The sequence below is a fragment of the Anneissia japonica genome, unplaced genomic scaffold, assembly GCF_011630105.1.
Source record: "Anneissia japonica isolate Jap-2015-1 unplaced genomic scaffold, ASM1163010v1 scaffold1946_len758022_cov188, whole genome shotgun sequence".
NCBI lineage: Eukaryota > Metazoa > Echinodermata > Crinoidea > Comatulida > Comatulidae > Anneissia > Anneissia japonica.
The window spans coordinates 460,299-483,931 of NW_022694730.1; the positions used below are offsets into that span (position 1 = coordinate 460,299).

Sequence of the window (23,633 nt, forward strand, 5' to 3'; positions counted from 1 at the left end):
AATTATGTCAAAATACAGTAGGCCTATATAAATAATCAGTTCAAATCTAAAAAAAACATTCATTTCCATTTTTATTTCTAAGTTCATATTTTGCTATCTATCCTTTAATTTTCCAAAGAAAAAAAAATTGTTAGTGCTTTTTGTTCTTTTAAGCTTACTAGCTCTTGGTCAATTTTTAGACTGTAAGAACATCGCAAACATCTCTCCCGGGATAGACAAATGCATACGTAGTTTTTATAAGATTACTTGATTGATTTGCTATAGTAGAAATTACTGAATATAACTATAGATGACAAAAATAGTACCGTAATGAAATAACTACATGTTGAACAGAAGGTTGACAATATATTTTGTTATATCACTGTGGGTATAAACTCTTCTGAAGGCCAGATCACTAATAATGAATCTACTTGACTTAGACCAGATCATAAGTATCTAAATATAACTCTGAAAGGCTTTATTAATATTATTAGTAATGGTCTTATACTGCAATAGTACCTTCCCAAATAAATATTTTCTGAATACACTTTTAACACCACTACTAAAGTAGCTGATAAATGAGTTCCTAGATCAATTTGTTTATTCCTCTATATTTACCATCTTCTTCAATGGACTGATAATAATTGATGAAGATCATGAATAAATGGGATGGCTTTTAGGGGTCCCAAGTTGGAAGAAGCCACTTCCAGAGGATCTGGTTAAATGAGCTTTCTTAACATATTTAATTTTATTTTGCTCCACAGTGATACCTATCAGCACTGAATTCCATGAGACAATTAATAATAAATCAGTAAAAACATGCAAACATTGTGAATTTTTGGGAGATGGGTTATTTTTCTGGAGATTCTGGCATAATTCAGACTAGGTGGATAAACTCGGCTCAACTCACCGGGTTTATCAACCTGCCAGTCTGAACTAGGTGGCTTATCTCAAGCCAGGCTGTGTTCCTATAATAACAAGGCCTGGCTTGCCACCGTGTTTAACTTTTCTAAGCCGGACTTTAATCGTTGCGGGGGGTCTTGCATGACTTTCCGGGTAACAAAACGACCAATCAGCAATCAATTACGTACGCTGTGAGCGAACGTACGTACGTTTCGCAAGCATTGTTTTGAAACACATTTCCTAGTTACGGTTCATTATTATGCGAATTCTCGCGCCTGGCTAATCCTGCTAGTCTAAATGCCCGGCAAAGTTAAGCCGGGTTTAACGTTGAGCCAGGCTTATCTCCAAGTCTGAACGTAGCCTCTAGCTTTCTGTCCAGTGGGAGTGCTGCAGGCCCACCCACCCACTTTTCCCGGACAATTATGAGACCTGGTGGAGACTTGGAAGCCCAGGATTTTCTACTGAATGGGAGTGGTTCTCTGCTTACCAATCCAGTATGTATTTATTTCATTTTTGTATTTTTCTGGCAATAAAATAATAATAATGACAGATAAGCAGCTTCCAATCACAGAATCTTGTGTGTAATACTTTTAACTCCTTGAATATAGGTAATAACAGAAACTGTGAGAATATTGAATGCAAATTGGACATCGTTTATAATGCATTATTACTGTACATAGTTTATTTCTATACTAGGATAAGAGCTTGAATCAGTTTCTGTAAGATTATTATTATTATTATTATTCAGTAAAAATTATATTATTTTTATTATTATTCAGTAAATACAATAACATAATTAACTAAACAGGTGATGACTATTTATATAATAAAATTTGATTCCTCTTTCAAGTTTACCTTATATTAAGTATATATTTACCAAATTTATATACTAGCACCTTTTATGGTAAGTCATGTTTAAGGGTGGTTATCTTGATAAAAACTATTACAAAGAATTAATCATAAAATTAAACTTGCCAAAATTTAAAAGCTGAATTACATTAACCATGTTACCATTGCAATACGAAGAATAGCCACGGTTGATAATTACCAATCAATAATAATATTCAACTTTCTGAAAATAATACTAAGCTATGTTAAAATTATTACTTCTAAATTTAAACACATTCAATCTAACACAATAAAAAGCTTTCTATATTTATTAAGCCAGTGGCTTAATAGACCATTTTATAAATGACAGTAAGAGCACTAGATGCAGATAACGCTTCTAATTCCAGAATAAATCCTTTTAAGTTCCTGACACTTTATTCTGGAGAGGTATCCACGAGAACTGGGTTACACCGATCTATATATATTCAGGAATCTAGCTTAACCCTCTGAATATTTAACACCAAAATTTCCTAGAAATTATTAGATTTTGATAGCAACATCATAATTCCATTACCTTCCTGATCCTATGGTTTTAATTTTAATTAAGAGACAGCTCTTATTTTTAGCAGTCAGGCTTTATTATACATTAGCTTATTATCTTCCTGTTGGTTTCCAATTTAAAGCAATTGAGTATAAATCTGTACGAGAAAAGGCTTACTGTGGCATACCATATTTATACCTCAAGGACTATTTCACCTTCTATCTTTTAATTTCTAGTCAGTATATGTGGCAAAGACAAGCCAAACCAGTCACTCATCGCAAAAATCAATTTTAAGTTATTAATACAGAGCTAAATATTACACTGAGAGCTATAAAATGGTGAAAAAATCATTTAAATCCGACATTTTGTTATGAAGTTACAGGAGTCTAAATGTACAGCTGTTTAATAATGAACAATATTTGAGAAATCAGCTTTCAAAGTTTATGACTTTGGGCATTTCTCAGGCATAAACCATCACCAAATCGTTAAACATTATTGTTTTAACATTGAAAATGGGGAAAATAACAGCAAAGAATGATGTATAGATATATAAAGGTTATAATTCAATAAAATAGACATCAAATATTTTGGCATTCCAGCATTTTTTTGCCATTATCTCTGAAACAGGATTTGCGACGAGTGACTAGTTTGCCTTGTCTTTGCCACATATATTCACCAAGCTTATGATTGGTCCTAGTGAATCTTATATAGTTCACTGCAACCATCATACCTCATCCATAGCCAACCCTTACTCAGAAGGTGATTTGACCTACCAATCAACATTTCTGAAATCTGTCAGTGATTAGCATCTATATATATATAGATATTTATGGAAAATATGCTTTAGAGATGGAAATTAAAGGGGCAACATTCCCAAAAAATAAATTTTCTGAGCTACATGCTACTGATACTATCCACCAATTGATGAAAACAATATTAGATTAATGAATGTATGGCATGGATGGATTGTAACAAGAGCTGTTTTTTTTTGTACTAAAGACGTTTGGACCATTTTGATGGATGAGTTACTATTCATTAATGTGATTTAACATTTCCTTCCACAAGCAATTGGACTCTTTGGAGGCACAGCATTTCAATTAATCTTGACAGGTGTGATCTTTCATCTTCCTGAACTACTTAGCCTCCAAACTTCAAGATGAAGACAATGAAATGCGTAAAGTATCTTCTTATAACATTGGGCCTGTTAATTAATTGATTAAAAACCGCTTTTTCATAAAATCGCTTTTTTTGTCGCAGTACGGGACTAGTTATAAAAAAGCGATTAAAAAAAATCAATCAAAAACACGCAATGGATAGCGACACAAAAAGTAATTATCAGGTGAAATGTGTCCTCCAGGTCAACAGCAAAGCTAGCTCATATCACAGGAGTTCATGTCCTACGCCTACAAAATTACTCGTTTTGTAATTATTTTGTGTAATATGTTGGGCTTACTGTAGGCCTCTCCGCCCTTCTGGCCCTAACGTTGCCCGCACACATCGTATCCTTCTCATCATCATTACAGGAATTAACGTGTATTCAAGTATATACTGTCTTGTTGGTCAGAAAGAATCTACAGTATACAGTTTGGAAAATGTGTTGTATAAACAAAATGGTGACGTAATTTCTGCCAAGAAAAATGATTTTCGTAAAAGCAAAAATGCAGTTGCAACGTGGGCAGGCTGTCTGGCACTCATTAAAAAAGTGGTTAAAAATAATCAATTATTTTGTGTATCAGTAGAAACACACCCATTGTAACATTTATGAAGCATAAAGCAGTGATAATACATAGAGAAAAGCAATGTAAAAAGCATAAGTCTAGCAAAGACCTAAAGTTATCCCACTGACAACACAGGGTGGGTCTAAAATATTATTATATAACATCTATTTACTAATTAACATTTCTTTGAATATATTTATTTTATAATATTTCAACAACGGTTTGCGAGGGTGGTCCATCCAACTGAAGCTAGTCATTTGGGACCCTCAATATAAACGCTTGAAACATCCTGCATATTATAACTTTATACAGTATTTCTCTAATAATGAAGTGTTTTCCTCAAAACAATCAACTGCATACTACACAGCATATATTCTATGTATTGCAGTTCATTAAATTTGCACATATAAATTATGTACCTATATAAGTATAAAATATGTAAACTATGTTAAACTATCACTTTAGCAATATGATTAGTAAAGTGATTGCAACAATATTCAATTTTCAAACAAATTGAAATGAGTAACTCACTACCTCATTACCATAATTGCTAATTAAATTGTAATCGACATCAATAATCACATTGCAAATTAATAATCAACATTAGCATTGATCGTAGACCTTTTGTCTCCACCTTTAATCATAAGCAAAAGTTTTTCATTGGAAGGATGCGGCTCAAGAAAGAAAATTACAAATTGTATGATTCATTTCATTGCGAATGTCATAATACATGTTCAGACACACTGGGGTGTTCAGTATGAGCCACACACAAACACAAACAACCCCTCAGGGAGATGGTATGTCTTCAATTTTCACTGCCTTGGGGATAAAGAACATTCAGAAAATTAATGTTCTGTATCTACGGCAATATGGAATAATTTAAGATGTGTGAATGGACTTTATAATTATGATCTACTGGCAGTTGAATTGAATCTGGAGGTGGCAGTCCCAGGCAATTATGTGACATTTTAGGGTGAGCCCACAATCATTTATATGACTTTATTTGAAAACTATTTCTCTCACAGAAATTATAGTATACACACCAATTACAGGATGATACTGTATCATATTTTAGTATGCTCATGACACTTCCAAATCTACCGGTACTTAGAAATATTTCTTTCGTTTTCATATGGATAAAATTGGTCAAAATTGAAATAATTCAAAGGGTCAAACTTCCTATAACCTCCACTTCACTAAAATTTCCTAACACATAATTCATGGAAAAAATTGGATGCATTTGAAAAACAAAAAAATCACAGTAGTTTTTAGTAGAAACACAAAGCAACATGCTAGTTATTTATAATGGTCATGTTATAACAATATCTAATCTTATAGAATAATCTTAAAAATATGAATCATTGTTATACACAATAAATTTTACCAACTATTGAATTACATAGAAAATAAAGATGGTGATAGCTCAAAGCAGTGAGTACCCATGATCATTGAATGGGGTGAGCCAATATGAGGTGCTGAGCACCAAGTGTGGGTAGGTTTGGAAGTAGATGTTCTTGGATTTTAATGGAACCACAGTACAATGCAAAAGGCCAATCAGGATATTTTAGATGTCTAAAAGTAGGCTGACTATATGCAAGCAAAATGTTAACAATTATTACAATTAAACAAAAACACTTGCTATAAAAAGTATAAATCTAGAAAAGAACTAAGTCATCCCATTATCACAGGGTGGGGTCCGAGCAATGTGCATAAAGGTACCTAGATCTCATTGGCAGGGATATTCAGGTTACAACATCAACAGTAATTATTATTGTCTTATTTTAAAATTATTACTTCAGGGCGGACTTGAAACACTCTTCATTTTAATGTTTATTTTAATCATCATTATGATGTTTTAAAACTTAAAATAAGTTAAGTTAATACTATATTAGTTTTCAACTGAAAATTACAGTATACAGTATCATACACACTGGGGAATCGGTTATGGGAAATGTGTGGTGGTGTTCCCTTTGCTGTTAAGAATCAGTAATGACAAATGACGTTAAAATAATCTTGTTCTTTGAGGAGATTATACAGATATCTATGTATGGTGCGAATGTTTGTTTGTTGTGTTGAAGACTAACATTGGAGGTACAGCAGCTTCAGGATGTTAACGGATGTTTATAGTAGTTTCAGGAAAGACGAGGAATCTAAGAAAGGAATGTGAAAGATAAGGAAACATACGAAAGGACTAGGAAAGTAAAGATCAGGAACATTTGAAGGGAAAATGAAGAAAGACAAGAAGCAAAAGGGAAAGAAAATGAAGGCTTTGGGATGAATAGGAAAGTAAGAGGCCTTGAAATGATTCCTATTACCAAAGCATTGTAATAATAATATTTATTGATTATCATCAAACCAATAATTTGAATTTAATTAAACTAAACTAAAACCAAATATTTGATCATTTTTTGTGTACGTTTGCATTTGTTTTGGTTTTTCTTCTCTGTTGTTGTTAAGTGCCTCAAGGTTGTGTCAGCGTGAGGCGCTATATAAATCCAGAATTATTATTATTATTCAGTAGTCGGCAAGACGGGACTTTTTTTCTTACACCTACTGTACGGTAGTCTTAGTTTATTGAAATGATGAAAATGATAAAAAGACAGTTAGTCTTTATCTGTGAAGGCCAAACTCTATTCATTTTCTAATAGAGCGCCCCTACCTCTCATAGTAGTAGTACCCATTATGCACAGCCACCGGATTTACACACATGACCTCTACTGGATTTACTCTTCTAAGGTTAACTGCCAGACGACAACATAGTTTCTAGCCCCCGAGGGGGCATAGAGACAAACAACTGATTGTACTGATGATAATTCTTATAAGTACAGTACACCTAATAAAACTAATAAATTGAGGTATTGCAAGTCATAAAATCCATCATTCTTTCCTATTTAGTTATACCCCTAGATACAAATGCGAGCCATAATTGAAGGTCATTACTATTCGTAAGCATTATGCCTTACTGTGTTGAAGTTGCAACATTGATAGTCATATGAAGGTGTCATTCCTCTCTCTGGATCTATATTTAGCTTCTACCTGGCCTAGCTATTATCAGATTAACTTCATTAATCATACATGGCCAGGCTATTATCAGATTTAAGGAATAAATATCTGACAGATCCTGACATATTTCATAATTCAAGAGATCTGAGGGTTTCATTTTTAATATGGTAGTTTCTACTTTTCACATAATCAACAATACCTTTATGGGGTATTTAAGAATTCCACTATTTTAATAAATTAAGTTTTTATGTGTTTTTGCTAGATGAACTAAAACATATCAGACCAAGGTAATGCTATATTTTTGCACAGCTATATTTATATTTTGGCAAATAAAATTGTAACACCTGATACTAATGAAGGTTTATTTGAAAAACCACATGTTTATATGTTGAAAAATGATTTGGACTAAATAAATAAACACATCAAAATAAGTTGACAGCCATGGTTTGAATTAACGCTATAATTTTGTTACAACTATATTTATATTAATGCTAATGAAATTATAACACCTGACACTATTGAAACTTGATCCAAACTACTATACACTATATTCAATTTAATTCAATCTTTTATTACGGACACATCCTTCTTGTCATGCTTTATTCTTCTCAAAATGACAATTTGTACATTTAAGAGTGCATTTTTGGAAGTAGCCTACATGTATTTACCTAGTAAACAAGTAAAATAAATCTTGGACTTGTGACAGTCTGATAAAACAAAGATATAAAGAAAAATGTGAATAATTCTTGACACTATAAAAAAAAAGTTAGTATAAACAATCTCTCAATATCATCCAAAAAGGAACCAAGAAGGGACAATAAACTAGAATTTTTGTAATTTCTGATCTAACATACTTTTTATCTATCTTTTATCAATTTTATCCATTTCTTTAAGTTAAAGATTTAAGTTTTTTTCTTTTTTTGAATATAATTTTCGTAATTTCAGTTTTTTTTTTAATTCTTGTATTTTTTGTATTTACAATTTATATTGAAATCATTAATCAGCCTTTGGCTGCTATATTGGATGTATGTCTTTTTACACAAAAAATACCAGCAATCAACATGCAACTTCCATGCTGAAGAGTATGCTATTCTAAAGTAGGAATAAAGTTGAAGATAGTGGTTAAGTGTTTGCCTTCTGGTCTTAGTATCTATGGTTCAAGTCCTGTGTACACACTTCAGGTATTATACTAGGAAGGGGAAATAGAGCTGACTGATAAGTATCCGAAGGCACTACTGATAAGTAGGCCTAGCAAAGAATTGACTATCACACTAATACTGCTTGTAGTGCGTGCAATAATGCCAAGTAGACAGGGTGTCCAGGAAGATTAGCTGAGTAAATAACTACTGTAGAAGAGGAATTCAGACGTAAAGCCCAAGTTCATACTTTAATATCATGAGATTGCTGAAAATATCATTAATGATCTTATTACATTAAAGGCACAGTGTGTGTTGGCAACCTTTGTACAAGTTCTTATGATACCTGTGTAGACATCATGTTGAGGCATAAACCGCAATCACTTTTAACAAGTTGAAACAGGCTTGATTATCTGTTTACATTATGTTGGACCTTCCAGCAAACTTTCAATTTTTGATACTGAAATTTATGATTTGTTGAAACATCTTTGTGTATTTTACTCTCATTAATTTTTCTATGGCCATTGAAATTATGGACAGCTTTTTGAGCGTAACCTATGATTCGTAGGTACCCTAGATAATTTGCTAAAGTCAGTTTTTACCAATAGTAGACCTGTAAGCTTGAATTTTCTTAAGAAGTTAATCATTTTCTGGGATAGCAATTTTTTAACCAGTATTTGCTGTCAGCTTGACTCATCATAAGCAATATATGGAGATTGTAAAATTTTCCCAAGGTTTAACCTGGAAATTCAATCATAGTACATATTATTGACGGAAGGGTATAGGAAGTTACAATGTTGCAATGTTATATACTGATAAATATTAACAGGGAAATATTGTTAAAAACAATGCATTTCCAGTTTCTTAAATATTTACATAATTACGTAGTACCGACACTTTCATCACCTTGATTTTCAGATGCAGGATGGCTCTGTGGTCGAAATTAAAAAACTGGATACTATGAAAAAAATCCCATGAATTCTTTTTGTAACTCTACATTGTGTTATGACAGTGAAAGGGACCGTATCTTATAAGCCAGTGATGCTATCAGCTATATCATCAAAATATATCATTTTCCGGCTGATTTTTATAGAAACTCCACCTAGGCACCCCTGCTCTAGCATTGTTTACACAAGAATGTGGCTTTTTTCCAAGTGTAGCTCGCTGTATCTAGTTGCGTAAGGTATTGACATGGGAAGAGGGAAAATAATGGATTAAGTGGGGCGCTGATATGATGCAATGCAATGCCTAACCATTTGCGGCACCAGCACTCTCAGGGCCATGTATTCTGTTGAAAACACTGCTTTGAAAACTAATTTTTGAGTCTGAATGTGCCATTTCCCACCCGCTGCTGGTCTCAACAGATTGTAACTGGCCCCCAGCTTAATAAGGTTAAATCCCTGGGCTGTATGCCTTTCATGTTATGTTTATGGTTTAGTTTAATTTTTATTTTTACATTTTCTTTTACTATATTATGATGAGGGTCACAATTGATCAGCTCTGGCTGCATGAACCACCATAACAAAATATTTTAAAATCATGTTTTAAAAAAATCAAGAAATCAGATTTCATTCTATGAATATAGTACAGAACACAAGTTGAAGCATTTAAAAAAATCTGATGAAAAAACTTCTTTTCATGAGGCATTGACAAGGTGATATGTACTCAACATATTACATGGGGTTACTCGTTAAAAGCATCAATATTATGATGTCACAACTAATGTCGATTTCACACCAAGAAATGTAGCGCTCTCTATTAATGGTCATGACCTTTGGTTGTGCACTATATCCTGTACTTGATAGCCCAATTCCTGTTCCTTTTAGATGTTGTACACTTGTTACTTATAGCAAGGTGCCCAGTGGCTTACAAACAGTACCTACCTTCAATGATTGTTTTCCTAGCTAAGGACGCACTTTTCCTTTTGAAGCCTTTAGCCAAATATTTTGAAACCCGAGAGATATAAGGAATTTTGACCTTATTTTTGTATGTTTTATAAAGATGATATTGCATGGCAAGCTTGGGAACCTTGTATTTTTTTATTTCAAGTAAATTTCTACAGTAGCAAAGATACTGGGAGAAGCTGCGACAAGGGTAGACTAGGGTAACAAAATTAAAAAATATAATTATCTTTGATAAATACATAACAAGTAACTAAGGAGGAAAATATAGTTGTTATAATATATGAATAACCTATCACTTATGAATAAAATATTGAGTGCAATAATTCTTGATGACCATAAGCAATACATATGTCGTCATGGTGAAATTTCAGAATATTCCTAAAATTCCAAGGACATTGAATCATCCAGCCAAATTAGTGTATGCATAGCCACACATTATCCAATATGGTTGTTATACTGTAAATCATAGCAAAAATTTGGTGTTTTCCTAGAAGTACTGTAAAACAGGATTCCACAGATGCCTTCATGATCATAACATTGAAAGAGTTCTACAGACCCATATTTTCAAGGTGGGCATGAAAATAATGAAGGTATTCTTTCTTTTTTCTATACTGCTTGTATTTACATTGCCTTGCTTAATTTAGAATTTCTTAAATGCAAGTATTGATATGAGAGAGGGTGAATGATGGCGGTACAATGGGGAAAGTGAGGGCAACACTGAAATTGAAATTTGTTTGGTTTCTGATGACAGTTGAACAAGTTTCTTTTCAAAGTTTTACCAGACAAGATGTTTTCAGTTTAAACTGGCATGCAGACAAAACTAAAATTACTCTGATCAGTGTCTATTTAGAAATTTATTTTCATTGAAAAAAACATTATTTAAGGGGTTTTCAAAATTTTACTAGATTAAATCTTTATTCAACAGAAATATAAAAATTAATCAAATCACATTTCATATCATTTTATATTAATTTTCAAATAACATTTATAATTTTTTTTTAAACTAAATTTGTTTTTATTTATTGATACAATAAATTGCATTAATAGGAGATTTAATTTCCTTTTCCATAAAAACAAAAATACTTCTTTAAGATACATTTGAATGTTGATAAATTATGCATAGTTAGTATATTTTGGTAATTTGAAAAGCATGTTCAGCTAGTCAATGCCAGATCAAAGTACATATTATTATAATTACAGCAAATGAAAAGAAAATATCACTATTTTAACCTTGGTTACCTTTAAAAAAATGTAAAAATAAAAAAAGTAGAAACAAATGGAAAATTGGCAATAAGAGTACTGTATTAGTCATTCTTTAATCTTATGATAAATCAAATGCCAAGGTCTTATACTGTCACATGATATGATACTGTTTTTAGATACCATCATTAAGATCTAAACTAATTATCATCATCACTCTCAACACACTTTTCATACATAATCATCTTTTATTCTTTACAAAAATTACTGTATATCAGACTTACGCATGGCCATCGAATTCCGTAGATTTCTTGTAAGAAACTTTTACTTCTTTCTGAGGGAAAAGAACAGGAAAATTTTCAATGTAACAGTTTGCATATATATATTTAATAATAATAGTCTTTTCATTAGCAGCATATTTCAATACACAAATGGCCAACAACACTATATTCAAAAGTGCAATACAAAATAATAAATCAGATGCAGGTGTATCATAGGCTTTTGGGGAAGGGGGAAGGTGGTAGTGCACAGGTGGTTTTCTTTGGAAACTGTTTAAAATTAATATTCAACCTGTCCTATGAGGTTTAGTTTATTTGGATTATTTAAAGTTCTGAATAATGTTTTACCGGTGACAATAACAATTTCCATATAAACCAAGTGCCAACACAAACACAAGAATGTAGTTATGGTGGGCGGAGCCTTGAAGCTTTCCACCAACTCAAAACTAATTTCACCTACCTTTATTAACCCCTTGCCGATCCTTAAAGTCCACTCTAATTATTACAGTCGGAAGTTTACCAATGTTATTATCTACCTACCCACATAATATCTAACACCAACCCTTAGTTTTCTATTTCTATAGTTACAAACAACCCTGCTAACAGACTTTTATGAATAGCATTAAACATTATTCATGTCATAATGCTTAAGAACCCATTCAGAATTTTTTTTCTATGTAATCACAAACAATAGGGAAAAGTCATGACGTCACGATTCCTAGCTACCAGTTTCGCGGTGGCCAAACAAACCTTGATCGGCCATGTTGTTGCATTCTAGTGCACAGCTGTAGTACCTATTAATATTAGAATTTCTGTAACTTATATTTTCCCGTTTGATTTCGGAAAGGCACTGAAAATAAATAATCTATTTATCATATATCGTAAGTTCACCTTTATTTTTGAATCATAAGTTATAAAAATTAGCATTTTAAAATCTTCCAGAGCGTAGGCCTAAGCATCGGTTCACCGCCGTACACGTACGTCGTTAAATCCTTTGTTTGTAGAAGAAATGTACGATACGATATCCAAGAGTAATATTACTTTTAAAGTTAGTTACTATGTGATTCATTGTTGTTAGATTAAGTGATTTTCAAGTTTGCATAATGGTAAATACCACACCATTCTTAACTCTACTGCAGCCAAAGTATAGAGGCATAGGCCCCGCTTGTAGACTTGTATTTCAGTGAGTATCCCCGTTCGGGTCGGTGGTGGGTGCTAGCCCAAATGTTCATTATATAGGCCTAGCTATTAAAGTAGGACTTGGCGGTCTAGCTAGCCTAGATAGCTGTAGCCTTTATGTAGTATTAATTTTAATCTCTTATATTTTTCCTGCAGATAGAATCGGCAGTCAGCTAAGGGACAGTGTTCAGAAAATTCATAGATAATTTCCACTGTTATTTGATATATAATTTCAGTAATGTGCTTTTGTTATACACATATTTTAATTATCATTTGTAATTGATTTAAATATATAAATAATAATAATAATGGAACACTTGACCCAATCAAGCAAATATCAAATTCTTGCGAACTTGAAAGTACAGATATAAAAAAAGAAATGTCAGTAATGTGCTCATTTTTACTTTACAAAAATGATGTTTATAGTTAATTGCCACATGCCATTATCAAGCAATATTAACTTCCTGTATCTTGCAACTGCTGAACTGTAGACGTTAATACTTTACAGCGTATGTATAATGTTTGTGAAAATTAACCTCAGCATGTACTGTATTATATTTTTAAAGTGTAAAAATAAATACATTTTATTTACAAACAAGTTCATGAATTGTCTGCAATCCTTTTAATCTTAGTGCATATGCAATCACATCATATAAATAATGGTAATGTTAATATGCTCATTGCCACTCACCATGATCAAGCAATATCAACTCACTCCGTCCTGCGACTGCAGAAGGTATACAATACAGACACTAATTCAGTATTTAGAATAATTTACAAATTCCATAGTTTATTTAACTTTGTTCATCATTTAATGTATGTGCCAGACTGGGTTGGCTTAATTTTATTATAAATAAGAAATTAACAAGTTCACTTAAACACTCCTTTAGGCAGAGGAATAATTTTATTTTTTAAAAAAAGTACTAACGTAACGTTAATCTGAATCGGCTTTATCCATCCTTTTGATAAACTTGAGTGTACTGTAATCCAGGCCTCTTCTAGCGGGGTCTAGGCCTCTAGACTTTGGCTTCAGTAGAGTTATGAATGGCATGGTATTTACCATTTATGTTGACTTGAAAGTTACTAACAACAATAAATTAAATAACTAACTTTAAAAGTAATATTGCTCATGGATATCGTCTTGTACATTTCTTCTACAAAAAAGTGATTTAATGACGTATATGTCGGCGGTGTACTGACACCTAGACCTACGCTCTGGAAGATATTAAATTGCTTATTTTTATATTGTAACTTATGATTCAAAAATGAAGGTGAAGTTACGATATATGGTAAATAGATTATTTAATATTAGTGCCTTTCCAAAATAAAACGGGATGATGCAATATATAAGTTACGGAAATACTACAAAACTCAGTGCACTAGGTTTGGCCTAGCAAAACTGGTAACGAGGAAACGTGACATTACACTTTTTCTCCCTATACAACAGCAACAAAAGCCAAAAATATAGAAATATTGATGATAATGATGAGGATGATATTGATAATGACAACAATGATGATATTCATGACAGTACTACCACAATAATAATGGTAATGGCTAATGATGTATAACGGGATAGTAATTAATTGACAATAATCATATTATACAGTAGAAGAGTTTCACAGCTATAATAAGCAAATCAGATAAAAATATTTGAATATAACATTATACATTTTTACAATAACATATACATTTTTTAAGTTAGCTCCAAGTGTATCTTATAATAAAGATAACAATACAGGGTTTTTGTAGACTATTGTTTAATATAATGTGTATTTCTCTGTTGCAAGTGCAAAGTAATATAAAAAGTTAAATGTACTATTAATTAGACTACAGTATATAGAAACCACCTAGGGAGTTGTTTCACTTGTAGATTCACTACAGTGCATTTTATTAAAGACTCTTATATAGCACATACACCAGACAGTGGCGAATCCAAAGGGAGTTTTTAGAAAGATTTTTAAATCAAATTTTAAAAATTTCCAATAATGTACTTAGAGATTTTGAAATGAAAATTACGCCCAATCCCCCTTGATTTTAAAATCCTTGATCTTACTGTACAGACCTAAAAAACATATGCTGCACAGTACACGCATGGAATTCCAAACAGGCTTCCATAAGAGCTATACATCAAACTTGATGTCGGCTTCATGCCAATAAAATCTTGTTTTTTAACGAGGAAATTGCGAAAGCTAGGCTGTGAAGAATCAAAAGTCACGTCAGACATAAGTGCCCACGGACTTCTTAATTACGAAATAGCCAACTATATCCTTCAATGGTTTCTATTGATCTTGTTAAAGCGGGATTGTTACAACCTGTTGTTTAAATCAAGAGTTACTATTGGAGGCTAGTCACTTTACTTCATCAAAACAACAACTGAGAGGCTCAGGATATTTATGTTTTTATTAGGCATTAAAGAATTCATTATTTAAAAGGATAGACGACGTGAGAAAGCAAATTTAATATGCAGTTGTGGCTTAAATTGTCACTCCAGTGCAATTGAAATTGGCAAATTAAAAAGTTGATATCACTACATCAATTTTAATAATATTTAATGATAATTGAAAATGGATACGCAAGTATTAACAAAGGGAGTTACAGTACCATAGTGAGAGATGAAAACTTTTCAAATTAACAACCTGAGTGTGAGAAAAATAGTGGTGGTAATGATGATGATTATGATTATGACTACTGTATGATATTGAGATAGTAATCATTACAATGTTTAATCTTTAACCAATAAGCCTGACATATATTTGCTCTATATCTTTTCTTGTTGCACGTATGCCTACAGTGTTAAACATAAATCCAGGAGATGGGGTTTAATAAAGGTTATGATACAGTAGTTTTCCCTTTTCAAGAGTGATTTAACTAACTAATCAGCTAAAAGCAGTGAGTATGTGGTCCAAAATCACCTTGATTTTAACAGTGACGATTAAATGTGTTTTTGTGCATGTTGTAATGTTTGTTGTCTTCAAAGGGTTTTTGCATTTTGCAATATAATATATCTATAGTCCATTATACGACTAAACTTTGCCGTAAAAAAGACGAAGCGAGCTTATATTTTCTTAATTTAGAACAACTACAGAACTCAGTAAAGCATTTTTATTTAGATTAACGATGATGAATACTCCCCTGAAGAACACGGAATCTTGACATGTAAGCCTAGCTAGTACTAGGATTTGAGGCAAAAGTGCGCCTACGTAAGCTGCATAGCCGAGGCTTACTGTACAAACATGATGGAAAAATGCATGTTTCTCCTAATTATTTATTGCTAAAACTTTTGGATCACTAATCTTCGTAAAAAATACATTAAAATAGTAATAATAAACTACAATAACAACATAAAAAATATATATTAAAAGGAATACATGTACTGTACTAACTTGCCAATCTGATGAATATCAATGACAATTGAGAATACACTATACTTGTAGAAAAACAAACAGCACTTAAAGTCAGGCTCTGGAGGGAAAAAATTATTTGATATGTTGTAGAACTGATTTTTCTAAGAAAAAAAGTTGTTTGACAAAAAACTGGGGAACGGTGAATGAGATACAGATTTTTAAATATTTAAAAACTGGGGGAAAAGGGGCGTAACTGCCCATTTTTACACCTTATTCCCCCAGTTTTAAATATTAAAAATCTGTATCTCATTCACCGTTCCCCAGTTTTTCGTCAAACACCTTTTTTCTGTCTTGGAAAAATCAGTTCTCCAACATATCAAAAAAATTTTTTCCTCCGGAGTCTGACTTTAAGAAGTTTAGTAGCAAAAAACAGACATTAACCCAAAAAGCTTGCACCCTTAAGCCTGGTTTTGATACAATAAATATGCGATGCCACTGTTTTCATTGCAATTGTAATAATGCATAGTTATCCCCGAAAAAAATTGGGAGGACTTGGGGAGGTTCCCCAATTTGACTAACCAATCAGCGAAGGCTGTTGGCAATAACATGCAGTGAATTTTGGGAAGCTAGGCTATAGCAGTAACACCTCCCAATTACGAACCCCTCCGTCTCAACAGAGTTCGTAATTGAGAAAATTTGTAATTAAGAGAGTTCAAAGTTTCATAGCATCTCAGTGTAGTGAGGGTAGGCCTAGGCCTATGACAAATTACAGGGCTAGGTAAACCTAAGCCTTGCCAAGGGAGAAAAATTTTTTCACGAATAATTACTTGGATTTTACAGAAGTTTAATTACCTGTGCTCACTGTATTCATTTGAAGTGATTTCCAAATGAAAACATGACCAAATAATGGCCAAAACGAGTGTTATTTTGGTCTTTAAAAAAATCGTGAATCTATGTGAATAGTGCCCTCAATTAACAAAAAGTGCGATTTTTACTGTACAGTATGCCTGAACAAGCATGCACGGCTGAAAATGATCGATATTTCTTGCTTTAAACTTAGTTTTATGTCACTTTATTGGTTTAAATGTTTTCCTTCTTAGCTGATATAACATTTTAAATTATTTTTGAAGACTTTCAAATAAATTTTAAGTGTTTTTATAGTTAAAAACAATCGTTGATAATGACATCATCGAAAAAATCGAGAGTTCGTAATTGGGAGATATTACTGTATACCAACATCAGAATAAGGGATATGATATTAATAAAATTAATAATAATAATAATAATAATAATAGTGAACTTATTTATATAGCGTAAAATACCTTGATGCGCTTTTATAGCAGGGAGTGGGATAAATTATTTAAAGTTTCACCTAATTATTAAAACAAAAATGAATATCAACTATATCAACATTGTTAATTGATAAATTAATACAGTTTACCCTCCAATTCGAGACCATCTTTCGGACCTGAAAAATTGGGGTGGTCTTGGGGTTGGTCTCCAGTTAGAGGGCTAGCTTTGTGTTAAAAGGTTGAAGATTGTTATTTTGGTCTTTGGAAAAGTGATCTCGAATTGGAGGGTCTCGGAATTAAAGGGTACACCGTATTGTTAACAAAAGTCCTGGAAAATTAGAAAAAAAGTCAAGTTGAGAAAAAACATCTTTCCTATTGAGTTTCCAGATGCAAAAATCACTCAGAATACCACAGAACAACTTGCTGCTAGTTTCAATCCCAGTTCGTGGTCTAGTGGTTACAATACCAGATTAGCTGTCTGGAGGTCGTGGGTTTGGTTTCCACCTGATTTCATGCAAGTGCAAATAATCATTCCTACTGAATTTCCTGATGAACGCATCACTCAAAATATTATTAAAGTATCTGTTCCTACTTGGGTATTAATTTGTGAGGTCTCACCACGAAATGAGACGCATCATTGGTGAAATCATATTGAGATATTCACAAAAAATAGGTCAAAGGCAACATTTTTACAAAATTTTTATTTTAATGTTTTTTAATAACTTGATACTTATATTTTATGATTGTGTACTTTTTAAGTGAATTTTCTTACTAAAACAGTCTTCTCTTTGCATATTCTGTAATTCTAGTCCTATTATTTGTACAGGTTAGTTTATCTTTGAGGCCGATTTTCTCAAAACTTGGTTCTTATACTCGTAAACTTTAATAAATCTCTGGATCTATTTATCATAGGGAAGCCATTCAAAGACCAAATTAAAGCTTATGATGTGATCTACCAAAATGTAATATAAACTCATTTTTTGATTTTCTAATGATGAGACTCATTTTGTAGTGAGACCTCGCATATCGTAGCCACTAGCTCTGTGGTCTAGGTTTATGATACCGGGCTAGTATCAGAAGAATAGGAACACACCATGTTGAGCAACGCATCATTCTAGGTGATATTTTTAATGCAAACATCATTAAGATAATTTAAAAAAAATACTTTGGTGTCATAAACAAGTTGGATAAATATTTTCAGGTTAAATTTCACATACTCACCCGTGTGAGATCTGCCGAATCCTTCTGTGTTTTGCAATTAAAAAATTAAAAAAAGAATCTTAAAATACAAAGAATTTATCCACTCTCGTATTACACTATTATGAACCCTTAAGAAATAAAATTTAAAAAATCTTACAATACAAAAAAATTACCCATTTCTATGTATGACATTATACAAACTTTTCAATGTTTTGGACAACGTGAACACAATATTGCAGCGATGTTTGCAACTTTATTTAGTAAGAAATTACTTTATACCATACAGTAATTATGGTGCTACAAAAAATGTTTTCAACACTAAACAAAGACAATTAACACATCACAAGATGTTTTTCAAAAAGTTGACTTGCAAAATTTTAATTAAAGTTTAAACAAAATATAATTACATCTGTTTTAGCTAATATGTTTGAACTAATCAAAATTAAATATTTTATTTGATTATTTATATTGAGTTTAAAAATTAGCTTTTCAAATGAGAAATTAGAATAAAAAAAATTTTCTCCCTAATTATCAAATGCATAAATAAATTACTTATTATATTTTTGGCATTCTGTACTCTATACTTACAATATATTGGCTGGGCATTAAAAAAACTCATTTTTTAATATGTCTTACTTTTTCAATGTCATTCCAATTAATAATTAACATAATTCAAAAGAAATCAAATAATTCATTATTTTTATATCAGTAAGAAATTAAATGAAAATATTTTTAACTTGGATTACGAAAACCCCAATTTTTATTTATAAGATTAACAAAAAAATTATTTTTATATTACTAATATTTACTATAACATTACACAAGTACAAAGCATACAAAAATGTTTTGAACTAACTAGTCTTCCCACAACAGAAAATTATGAAAAGAAACAAGCTTAATGTTGTAGTTTATTTGACCATGCTGTGAAAGTGGTAACATTATGAGACCCACAGGACAAAATCACAACCATAAAAAATCAATTTTACAGCCTCCAAGCATGAACAATCCCAAGGGAAGGTGTTGAGTTGTGTTAGATTTTCCTAGGGTATCTAAATAATTAAAAATAATTTCAACAAAATAAAAAAAATTTAGTTACCATTTATTATGATTTAGAAGCAAAAAAATCTCTCCTACCATGCAGGTAAAATATTTATTGCAACTCAATGACATTGTTGTATATGTAATGTTATTCCCAAAAACTAAATTGAAAATCAATAATAATAAAATCATACTCACAGACACTTTTGCTTCTTTCCACTCAGTTGATTTATAAAGTTTCCAAACTCGTTCAGAAACATCGTTAGATTCTGCAGTATAATCTACCCCCATCTTAGATGTCGATCTTGTATTTTCTGTACACCCAGCAACGGCGCTCAATACACCACCACCAACCAACACACATGTAATGGTACTGCCGATAGTTCGTAACACACTGCTTCTCATAATGCTTCTCAATCGATTCTTGTTTCAAAGCGCCTCGCTTGTCATCTATTTGTTAACAAAACGCTATAAATATGTATCTGAAATTACACCAGACAGCTGGTGATTGAATCGCTAACTCAGGTCATGCAGTAGGATTCCTTGACAAGCCGTAGGCATACAGTTACGTGATTCATCATGACGAAACATTAAGCATCCGCTCAAAACGTCACCATCAGCGCCAAATTCAAAAGTTAGGCCTCTGTGGGAGAAATGAACCCAAGACAGCCTGGTTGGGTCATCCAGTCCAGCTATGTTTTCAGATTACTATACATCACCCTAGAAGTATACTTACGTAGGTGATCGCCTAATAAATCAATCGGCCTATTTCAAAATATAAATGTTCCAAGCTATTGACTATCTGGTTGGTTACAGCCTGGTAGACTCATACTAGGCCTACATACCATACCACCACCACCTGTACTGTAAAGCATAACAAAAAAAAAAAAACAGATGGCGCTCTTCATAAATTTAAAGACTAAAGATTTGAATTACAGTAGTAATGTGACCTACACATATTATACTCATGTAAGATATGCTTTCAAATAAACATTATAATGAAAACAAAACGTCCTCGTAAATTAATAACGGACGCAGGCCCGTGTCTAAAGGGAAAGTGACCGTGGGCGTACTACGAAATCAAAGTACATTTTCAAGACAGTCGAAAAATGTACTGAATATATATTTTTGTGTAATAAAACTTAAATAGTAATCTTAATTCTTTAAATTTTAACCAGTAATAATCTATTGGAACCCTTACAAAATACCAAAGGTTTGATCCAAACTGGTCTTCCCCTTCTTGACGCTGCCAGGTGTTATAGGCGACCACCATACCCCAGTTGGTCCATTTTTGCTCACCAATGCACCACGCACCCCAAAAAATTGGTAACACTGGCTAGGCCCTGGGACGTATAAATCAGGGGAGAAGGGGGGGGGGGCGTGGCGGGCCTTCCCCCTTTGGAAAGTAAAATAAAAAAAAGAAGAAAGAAAAAAAGAAAGAAAGAAAGAAAGAAAGAAAGAAAGAAAGAAAGAAAAATAAAAATATTGATTGCCTAAAACGCATCAGATGTTATTTTTTGGTGTTTAGAAAACAACAAATTTTGCGGGTGCATGCCCCAGAACACATTAGGGTGTGTTATCGTTATCTCGATCGGCCCCACTTTCTTCTCCCCTTTAAATCCCTACTCCCCCACCCCCCACCCTTTTCGGACATCTCTGGAACCGCCCCTTTAAATAATCCTGTATTTGTATACTGTACCTTTACTATTTTACATTGTATTTAAAGGACCTAAAAGTCATTCGATGAATAGTTTTTTCAATAAAGCGAAGGCCAAATGGCAACAATGGGCCATTTTGAAACAGGGGCGACCCCAATTGGTACTATGTCATTTCACCGAATGCCAGTTTTCAGGCGGACTGTGGCCGACTGACAGTTGACCGAAAGAACATTCACCGACACCGGAATTCGCCGACAGGTCGTTTCGACGACAATCTGTTCGCCGACAGCCAATTCACCGACACCAAATTCGCCGACAGACATTCCGCCAATTTTTTTTTTTCATTGATGTTTCGTCGACAAATATTGTTTTGTTAAGGACTTGTAGTCATCATGGAAAATCGTTATTTATTTATACATACATACATGCTCCTTTAATATATAAATCATGCAATTAAAATTCTGCTAAAAATATTGAATACCGTACAGGCTTATAATAAACTCATGTTCATCTTTATTTTTTATTAAATAATTTAGTAATCTTGAAAATTATGAGAGACTGTAATAATTAACACAATATAAAGGGCAATTTTTTAAAATGGTGCAAATTGAGATAAAAAGAAAGACAAGATACAAGATGGTGACGTTATTGCAAATTTAAGAAAAAATTGAAATGCACAATATGCTTTAAAGTAATAATATTTAAAAATGTTTAAAATACACCAGAATACGACGTATTACAAAACAGTAAGTTAAAATATACAAGTGGGGGGAAGGGAACAAATTACAATATTAATTAGTCGGTATCTTTTATTCATTCACATATAAAATAGCAGTTCAGGCTGAATTACAATTTGAATGTACTGTTTAAATTACTGTTTATATACAATTATAAAATGACAAATAAAAAAAATAAGGAAATGTACGAACATAAAAATACATGATTTTAAAATTAAGAAAATAATATATATGTCACGTCATATAAATACTGTCTGAAACGTTTTTCTGAGTTGGGGGTGGGTCCTTGTTCTGACTGTATTCAATGAACTCTCTAGGAGTTGGAACGTTGTAGTTGATAAGCATATTTTATTATGTGAAACAAAACAAAAATAAAGCGACATGTATACTGACAAAAGCATGCCTTAATAAAGAAGAGTATAGGATTTCGAATATTTTCAATTCTCAATTCAATTGCTTTGCAGACTGCTTTGAAGACGAATCAGAATGCATTGCTAGCTGCCCTGACGCAATCGGGAAAGCACCCCGATTCGTCTGCAATGCAATCGGCAAAGTTCAACCTTCCCGACAAAACTGTTGGCGACTGTCTCCGATAGGGTGAGCGATTCTATAGTAGAAACCGAACTTTACCAACCAATCGAAAAACGCCTAAGATTGGTAGTCTATTAGTTCAGGTAAATATATGACATGGCAGAGAGTGTGCAGAGGGGTGCGGACACACCACCCAAATTTCAGGAGATCCACTTTCTTAAACCTTTACTAATTCACTAAAATCGTTTTTAAATCGCGAAATGTATGCATCATTGCAGTCCATTTACCAGCTCTTCTAGCCGTTGATTTTTAATTTGTTGGAAATTGATCAGCTTCGGTGACTGCAGACTAATTCATATAAGCAAAAAGATATGATATAATCTAGATCCTTTTATTGAATTGCCCCATGTGAGATGAATAAAGATTGTATCGTAATGCCTACATTGGCGGATCCAGAAATTTTAAATACAAGGGGCTCAGGGAGGGACATTCACAGATGGATCTACACCACCTCAGCACCACCATGATTGGGGGTTGAGGTAGGAAAATTAATGATTATGGCACCTGATGGCATTCTCAGAATTATATTTAAATATAATTTTCTTTTTTTCTCAATTGTTTTTTTTTTTATTTTGAAAAATTTATGGGGTCCGGAACGGGTGGGCCCCTGTCCGCCACTGCCCACAGTGATGCACATTAAACGTTACTTTTCGGGTGCCTAATCACACCCAAATGAATGGAAAGTTTAATAGAATTTTCATGAATTATGGGATTCAGAAATCTATTAAATACGGTAAATCTAAGGTGCTTCACTCGCAAGTGCACCCCCTCCACCTGCATCACAAATCCTGGCTACAGGCCTGCAATAATGGATAAAACTATATTTTTGAAATTCAATAAAACCGTCAGTTTTCAACAAAATCTAATTTTGCGCGACGATTGAAATTAGCCTGGTGGTGGTACCAGTTGCGGCGGCAGGACCGGCCCCCATCATAAAGAGCTCCCACCGCGCTGGAATCAACACAATTCGTTAGGGATAACGAAAAAAATCATATTCAAGTTTTACAGAATATGAGGTTGTACGATTGATTACGGGCCTTAGCAATACGGTACAGTTCTAAAAAGTTCTAATTTGTCAGAGCTTCATGGGAACATCGCCCC

At 32.7% G+C, this 23,633-nt stretch overlaps 1 protein-coding gene across 2 annotated transcripts in view; it reads right to left on the reverse strand.

The window, feature by feature from the left end:
- The window catches only part of LOC117101209 (stAR-related lipid transfer protein 5-like), a 34,628-nt gene extending 14,217 nt beyond the window's left edge, over positions 1 to 20,411 (reverse strand). The window contains exons 1-3 of one of the 2 annotated variants that reach the window (XM_033241121.1): positions 19,745 to 20,411; positions 18,530 to 18,553; positions 11,497 to 11,546 (exon numbers count right to left, since the gene is read on the reverse strand). In XM_033241121.1, coding sequence (XP_033097012.1) covers positions 11,497 to 11,546; positions 18,530 to 18,553; positions 19,745 to 19,951 — 281 coding nt within the window. In that variant the 5' untranslated portion in view covers positions 19,952 to 20,411. The remainder of the gene's footprint in view (positions 1 to 11,496; positions 11,547 to 18,529; positions 18,554 to 19,744) is intronic. The other variant, XM_033241123.1, reaches the window with a different exon arrangement.
- Between the last annotated feature and the right edge of the window lie 3,222 nt (positions 20,412 to 23,633).